General features: G+C 37.0%; 1 protein-coding gene across 1 annotated transcript in view; it reads right to left on the bottom strand.

The window, feature by feature from the left end:
* Positions 1 to 8541, bottom strand: part of LRP1B (low density lipoprotein receptor-related protein 1B) — a 2342762-nt gene that overhangs the window by 407238 nt on the left and 1926983 nt on the right. The window contains exons 52-53 of the mRNA XM_006834597.1: positions 6817 to 6945; positions 1337 to 1459 (exon numbers count right to left, since the gene is read on the bottom strand). Of these exons, the coding sequence (XP_006834660.1) occupies positions 1337 to 1459; positions 6817 to 6945 (252 nt within the window). The remainder of the gene's footprint in view (positions 1 to 1336; positions 1460 to 6816; positions 6946 to 8541) is intronic.

The raw sequence follows: 8541 nt of genomic DNA, 5'->3' as shown, positions 1-8541 counted from the left end.
TCTTCATATAACCCAGTTTCTTGGATTATTTGCTCAGCATACAGATTGAATAAGTATGGTGAAAGAATACAACCCTGTTGCACACCTTTCTTAATTTTAAACCATTCAATGTTCCCATGTTCTATTCAAACATCTGCCTCTTGGTCCATGTATATATTCCTCATAATCACAATTAAGTATTCCAGAATACTCATACTTTGCAGTGTTGTCCATTGCTTGTCATGATCCACACAATTGAAAGCCCTTGTATAGTCAATAATGCACAGGTAAACATCTTTCTGATATTCTCTTCTTTTAGCCAAGATCCATCAGACATCAGCAATGATTTCCCTTGTTCCACAGCCTTTCTGCATCTGGCTTGAACCTCTGTAAATTCTCTATCAATATATGCTCACAGCTATTTCTATATTACCTTTAGTAAATCTTTACTCGTATGAGATATCAAAGCTATTGACTGATGATTTCCGCATTCTGTTGGGTAACCTCTCTTTGGAATGGGCACAAATAAGGATCTCTTCCAATCAGTTGGCCAGATAGTTGTCTTCCAAATATAAATTCAAATACTTTAACATTTTATTCAGTTTTTTTTTTGTTTTGTTTTTTTAAATCTAGTTTCAACATAACTTCTTAATTCAATGTATTTCAAATAACTGATATTTCTCTATCATTTGAATTGCATGTCTTTATAACGTATTATGAAATTAAATATTGCCTTAAAGGAAAGCTTTCTACAGGTATTTTGGATGTTGCTTTTAAGGTCTGTCCACTTGGTTCTGACTCATAGCGACCCTATAAAGCGTTTCTAATGAGTGGCTGGTGGATTTGAACCACCAAACTTGCAGTAAGCAGTCCAGTGCTTCTTCTACAGTGCCACACTAGGTGTATAGAAGGGATCATTAAAAAATAATTGGCCATTCTGTCAATCATAATCTAGTTGTGGTAGGACAAATGAGGGCATGGAGAAAAGGGAAGACTGACACAGGGGAATGCTCAAGTACTCAATCATCAATATTGTGGCAATATTGACTTAATAATACTTTCTCTACTATTTAAAGCTTGAGGTGGTTCACTTATTGGGAAAATGTCTTCACCCAAAAACTAGAAATGGAACAATAAAATTTCTCTTATTCCAGAATTTTTCACTCTTTTAGTTGATCATAAACCATATATATTAAATCATCAGAGTTAATTATAGAAAATAATATTATATACATATACAATCTTCACTGGTTTTGCTTGCCCTGAAAACCCAGTCTATGACAATCCCCTAAATCATTTGAAAAGACTCTTATTCAGCTAAAGAGTAAACCTCAGGGAAAGGTTTCAGTGTACTCACCACATTGATGGGACTCATCAGAGCCGTCTCCACAGTCATCGTCATGGTCACAAACAAATTGCTTAGGAATGCAGACTTTATTACGGCACAAGAAAGTATTGTCATCACATGTATTATTGGGGGCTTAAAGGGACATCCAAAAGAGAAAGAAGTGTTAATAGTATATATTATATCCAATAATTCAGTTATTCAGAAAAAAACAAAACAAAACTGTAACTCAGTATCTAATATGTACATAAAGTGGTATTCTAATTTGTTATATACTATATTAATATTTTATAATAAAATAACTACACATAGTATATGAATGTGTGGTACTGTAGAATAAACATTGAACTATTAACTACTTGGACTTCTGGTGTGGTGTTGTAGGATCAGCACTGGACTGTGAACCACTAAGGTTGGTAGTTCAAACCCACCAGCAGCTCCTTGGAAACCCTATATAGGATTGCTATGAGTCAGAACTGACTCAGTGGCACTTAGCAAAAGCAGCAACAGCTAACTAAAAGGTCAGTAGTTCAAGTCCAGCAACCGCACCTCAGAAATTCTATATAGGGTCTCTGTGAGTCAGAACCAACCTGATGGCATGTAAAAACAGCATATATGTGTATATATTTAATTGTATAACTATATGAGTGGCCTACAAAAAGTCCCAGGAAAAATGAAATGAAAATACATTGGAATATTTCTATAAACTTTTTGAATATATACATATCATATATATAAATACAGATATTGTTTATATATATAATGATACATAAATGTACTTCCATGTACAACTATATGTACTTCATGTGACACTGTAGGATAAGCACTGGACTGCTAACTGAAAGGTCAATGGTTCAAACTTGCCAGCCACTCCTTGGAAACCCTATACAGGGTTGCCATGTGGCAGAACCAACTTGAGGCACTTAACAGAAACAAAAACCATATATTCAAAGTTTTAGTATTGTTCAGTTCCATAATTCCAGAGTGACACTGAAATGCCAGGCCTGTTACCAGTATATAAATTTAGCAGTGCATAAGTTTGCTTGTAAAGTTCATTAATTTGTCAGGTTGTTTTACTGTGGTGTCTTGTGTATTGCTATGATGCTAGAAGCTATGCCACTGGTATTTCAAATACCAGCAGGGTCAACCCTGTTGGACAGTTTTCAGCACAGCTTCCAGGCTAAAATACACTAGGAAGAAGGATAGGCAGACTACTTCTGAATTGTTAACCACTGATAACCTTATGAATACAGAAGTGGAACATTGTAAGATATAATGACAAAAGATGAGTTCCTCAGGTTGGAAGACACTCAAAATAAAACTGTGGAAGAGCTGTCTCATCAAAGTAAACTTAGCCAGAAAGAGACTGGAGGAACCTGAGACTATGGCCCTCAACGCCCCTTCAGGTCTGAAAAGGAACTCACCCTTGTAGCCCAATTTTCAGCCAAGCAGTAGATGGGTTAATGAGGGCAGGGGGGCAACAACACTAGCAAAGTATGCTCACCCTGCAATGGTCCATCATTCAAAATCAAAAGCGCAATATGTTTCTAAGGTCAAAGTAGAGAAGGGATAGGAAGGTGGGTGGAATGGAAATAGGAACCACAGAAAGGAAGCAGGATAACTGTTGTTACATGGATGGGATTGAAATCACTGAGATGAAACAAAATGTATGTTTTGTTGAATATAAAGCTGTTGATATATAAACTGCTCAATCAATGAACAATAAAAAGTTAAAAAAAATAATAATCACGCAAGGTATGTGTCAGGGTTGTATCCTTTCATCATACGTAATCAATCTGTATGCCAATAAACAATCTGAGAAACTAGATGATATGAAGATGAACATGACATCAGCATTGGAGGAAGACTCATTAATAATCTGTGATATGCAGATAATGCAATCTTGCTTGCTGAAAGCGAAGAGGACTTTAAATACGTAATGAAGAAGATCAACGTCTACAGGCACTATTGTGGATTGTACCTCAATGTAAAGAGAGAAAAAAAAAAAAAAAAAAAAAAACTAGACCAATAAATAATATCATGATAAATGGAGAAAAGACTGAAATAGTCAAAGCCTTCAATTTTCCTGGATCTACAATCAAAACTCATGGAAGCCTCAGTCAAGAAACCAAACAGTATATTTCATTATGAAAATCTGCTGCACAAGTCCTTCCCAATATCTTACAGTGACATACAGCAGATTTTTGACATCTGTAGTCCTGGTATGATACTGTCAGATAAGCACTGGACTGCAAACCACAAGGTCAGCAGTTCACACCCACTAGCATTTCCTTAGAAACACTATACAGGATTGCTATGAGTTGGAACTGACTCCATGACACTCAACAACAACTATGTTTATCTGATAGATTTGTTCTAAGGAATAGATATGTGAAAAGGAACAGCTTATTTTAGATGTTCATTAAATTCCTAGGTGCTATTTAGAGGACTTCTAGAGTGGTGCTAGGAACTCTGGTAGAGTAATGGTTACGAATTGGGATGCAAACATCAAGGTCAGCAGTTCGAAACTACCAGCTCTTCCCTGGGAGAAAGATGAGGCTTTCTACTCCCATAAAGATTTACAGCCTCAGAAACCCTGTACAGGGTGGCTATGAGTCAGAACTGACTCCACGGCACATAACAACAAGAAGTGTGGTCCTACTGGATAAGCACTGGAACCATAATGTTGGTTTGAACCTCAACATCAACTGTTCAAACCTACCAGCTACTCCTTGGAAACTTTATATACATGGTAGTTTTGAGTCCCAACAACACTTAACAACAACAAAGTAAGGAGTGTGGTAGCTTTAGAGGATAAATACTGGACTGTGAACCATATGGTTGGCAGTTAGAGCCCACCAGTTGAGACCTGACATAAAGCTTTCTGCTCCCACAAGGATTTCAAGCCTCAGAAAACCTATAAAGAGTTGTTATGAATCAGAATGAACTGAAAAGCACTAAACAACAGGTGCTATTTAAATGGATATTTGTTGTTGTTGTTAATATAAATTCATATATAAATGGTGGTGATGGTTATGTGCCGTGGAGTTGGTTCCGACTCATAGCCACCCTGTACAGGTTTTCTGAGGCTGTAAATCTTTACGGGAGCAGAAAGCCTCATATTTTTCCTGTGGAACAGTTGGTAGTTTTGAACTGCTGACCCTGAGGTTAGCAGCCCGATTCATACCAGAGCTCCATACATATATTATGATTTTTCCAGATTCCCTAAAACACTTCACTGAGAATCTAGTGATTCAATAACAGTGCTTACCACATGCATTGACGTATGCTGCTGGGGCCGCATGCCATCAAGATGATTCCAACTCAAACCAACCATAGAGACAGCAACACTTCTCCTTAGAGTTCCCTAGACTATAAATCTGTATGGGATCAGATAGCCTCATCTTTCGCTCATGCAGCGACTGGCAGGTTTGAACCACCAACCTCCCAACTCTTCAATCACTGTGCCACCAGGGCTCCTTTGATGTATTATTATTGTTGTTAAGTGCTGTTGAGTCGGTTCTGACTCACAGTGACCCCATATAGGGCTTCTGAGGGACAGCTAGAGAGTTTGAACAACCAACATTTTAGTAGCAGTCCAGTGCTTAACCTACACACTACACCAGGCTTGCTGTTTTTAAGTGCCATCAAGTCATTTCTGACTTATAGCGATGTTGTATAGGGTTTTCAAGATGAGTTTGAACCAATGACCTTGTGGTTCAAACTGTTCTTGAGATCTAGTACTTTATCCCAAAGCACCGCACCAGGACTAGACACTGGAAAAAAAATGTGATGTTTTTTATTCCCTGTCCTCCATATTTTAAATATGTTTTCTCTACGTAGAACAGCTCTTCCTTTTCTTTTTAAGAATCAAATACTATTTTACCTCTTTTTCCTTGAAATCTTTCCATGAGACTTTTAGATGGGTTTGAACCGCTGATCTGACCATTTAAAATGACCTCACAGTCAAGTGTTTATTCCTTCAGTGCCACACCAGGACTCCTAATTTTTATTAAAAAGGACATTTTTAAAAATGCAGCTCCTATTTAAAACATATTGTTATTATTAAGTGCTGTCATGTTGGTTCTGACTCAGTGATCCTATATAGGGTTTCCGAAGAGTGGCTGGTGAGCTTTTGAACCAACAATGTTGGGGTTCAAATTGACCTTGCATTCCAATGCATTAATCCGCTGGACTCCATGGAAACAATATAGGAGCTTCATTTTTTAAATTGTCCCTTATAATAGAAATTAAACCCACAGTCGCTAATAACTCCTCTGTCTTTGAACTGTGTAACTGTGTAACTGTATAACTCAAGTGAATTATGCAAATTCTAATACATGGATTATTCTTTAAAATATTTAGCAACAGTTTCTTATATGGCATTTACACTTTCAGGTCACTTGAGTACAATTTTTTTTGTATTTTAGCATAATTTATTTAATAGTACCCATGAGATACAAAATGTTAATATGCTTCCCAGAATGTTAACTTGCTACAATAGCAACAGCATATTGAGACCATCTGGATCCCTAAATTGATGAATAATCCTCTACTATGTAGCCCTCAGTGGCCCTATTGACCTTAAGAGACATACATATCAGATTCAAGATCAAAGTGAATTATTCTGCAACAATAGCTTGAGTTCTTTGCAAATACTCCGACTGGCCTTTAAGTTCTCTTTGTTCTCTGCTTCAACCATTCCAGATGAAATCACAATGCTTTAAAGACATTGAGACAGGCCACTGGAGACAGGATTGCAGAATACACTATAATGAGCAGAATTCACAGCACTTTTTCTCACTGATTGCTTAGCTCCAAATGATCCCCTCTGTGACCTGGCGATCTGTACTGAAGTATTTAGTCCCTCCATCTTTCTAGATCATACAAGGAATTTATCTAAATTTTTATTGTTGTGTAATTCCCTGAAAATTTCCTGAAGTGATTTAAAGTCAGAAACTTAGTAAATTGTTTGACCTCCAGAAGTGTCCCTCTGATCCTCCAGCTTCATTCAGCTGTATCCATACTATTTTTACCCGACCCAAGGGTTAATACCCTATCCGTAGGCCTAATAGGTGTTTACTGACCTTCTGATCAGTAGTTATTTAAGATCAGAGTAACCACTTACAGAGCATCTGTAATAGGCAACTGAAAACTCTTCACAGGGGGAAAAAAGGTGTTAAAAAGAAAATAAATCTACCATACTCATGCACACACACACACATCGTTTATCAATATTATCTCAGAATTAAAATGATAGAGCTGTGCTCACCAAAAACATATATATGCTCATGTTTGAAATATTCTGAGCAACAGTTAGAGAGATTGCTGAACTACTGTGGGAGCAGTGTTCCTCAAAAAGTCTGATATTATCTGTGGGTTCAGGGATTGAGAAAGTGAGGGATAATATGATATGGTAAAGTACTATGAAAACCAAACATTTGAGGATGCTACAGTTTTCTTTGAGATAGATGTCAAACAAGTATTCATACCACAGCCCGCTGTGGAGAGCTCATCGCTTCCATTTGGACAGTCTCTTTCGCCATCACAAAGCCAGTGTCTGGGCACACAGGCATGGGAGCCCTGGCAGCTGAACATGTCGGCCGCACAGGTTATGGTACCTGAAAGTCAAAGAAGAAAGGCCATTGAAATCACTGACTGTCCAGTGGGAAAGCTCTGTCACTTACAAATCTAAGGAAAGGAAGCAGAACAGAAAGTTTTTACTTATAAGGGAAGAAATTGCAGGGTTTTGGAATAACCAAGAGGCTATGGGTTAATGCACCACACTGCAAAGCTGTTTGAACTGCAAGGTCAGTGGTTCAGGCTCATCAGCTTCTCCTCGAAAACCCTATACAGGGACGCCATAGTCAGAACCAACTTGAAGGCACTTAACAACAAGGACATCTTGCTTTTTGGAGTCCTGGTATGACACTGTGGAATGATGCACTGAACTGCAAGGTCGATTTGAACTGCAGGGTCAGCTGTTCAAACTCACCAGCCACCCCTCAGAAACCCTATAAAGGGTTTCTATGGGTCAGAACTGATTCAACAGCACTTAACAACAACATCTTGCTTTTAGAGGACTAGACATCTACATCTAAGAATAGATGCATTCCTAACTGCAAGGCTATATTTCTTAAAGCTGCTGAGTAGAAAATAATTTTATTTTCCCCTTGTAAAATGTAGTAAAGCATAGAATGTTCATAGAATTATGAATAAACCAAATGGAAAATATTTTGAAGGACCGAACCAACAGAGATCATCATCATCATTATCAATATCATCATAACTGCATCTTTATGTCTTTGCTTAGTATGTACTAAACACTGAGCATTTTCATTCTTTTCAGCATCACAATAACCCAATCAGGTAGCCCTATTGTTAGTCCATTTCATAGGTGAGGAACATTAGAGAAGTTGAAAAGTCTTAAAAAAGTCAATATTTGCAGATTGCTACATGGTAATCTGGCAGTATGAAACCCTACTGACTTGTAGTATCTTCTTCCAACCACTAATGGTAAGCGTTGTTGTTAAGTAACAGTAAAGTTATTTCCCACTTTGTTTTGCTGAAACAGTTAAATGTATTTATATTCCCTTTTATATACTTAGTATTTACTAGGGTCTATCTTTTCTCTGTACTATCAATTCCAGAAAGCTTCTTAGAAGCATGGATGGTGAGATTTTGTCTCAGCTACTTTAGACATGTTACCAGGAGAGACCAGTCCATGGAGAAGGACATCTAGCTTGGTAAAGTTGAGGGCCCATTAATGCCATGATGATGTGTTTCAAATAAATTAACTCTCATTTCAAAGGATCGTCTCTCCTTGCTTCTCATTATATGAACATAAGGTACTCATATAAATTAGTCATATAAATTAATTGTCTCTTGATGTATTTGAGCCCCTAATATATGAGAAACATGATGAATAATTTACTTGTTTGCTTATATTAATATATGCTGTATGAATCAGTAATATGGCTCTAAATTTAACTTCTTTTTTCTTTCTAATTTCACTTTCTTATAACCAAAATCTGTCCAAAATTGATGGTTAAATCATTTTTAGGTTTGTTTAAAAGATGTTTTGATAATTACATGAAAAAATATGACTAATTTTGTTGATTTCAATTTTTTTATTCCATCAATTCCTGGTGCCTTGTTCTTTGCCACTTCTTTCAATGCACTTTGGACTTCCTCTCTGAGTATCATTGGCTCTTGTT

The sequence above is a fragment of the Chrysochloris asiatica genome, unplaced genomic scaffold, assembly GCF_000296735.1.
Source record: "Chrysochloris asiatica unplaced genomic scaffold, ChrAsi1.0 scaffold00012, whole genome shotgun sequence".
Classification (NCBI taxonomy): domain Eukaryota; kingdom Metazoa; phylum Chordata; class Mammalia; order Afrosoricida; family Chrysochloridae; genus Chrysochloris; species Chrysochloris asiatica.
The sequence above is the reverse complement of the archived record's forward strand: the minus strand, read 5'-3'. Positions and strand labels throughout refer to the sequence as shown.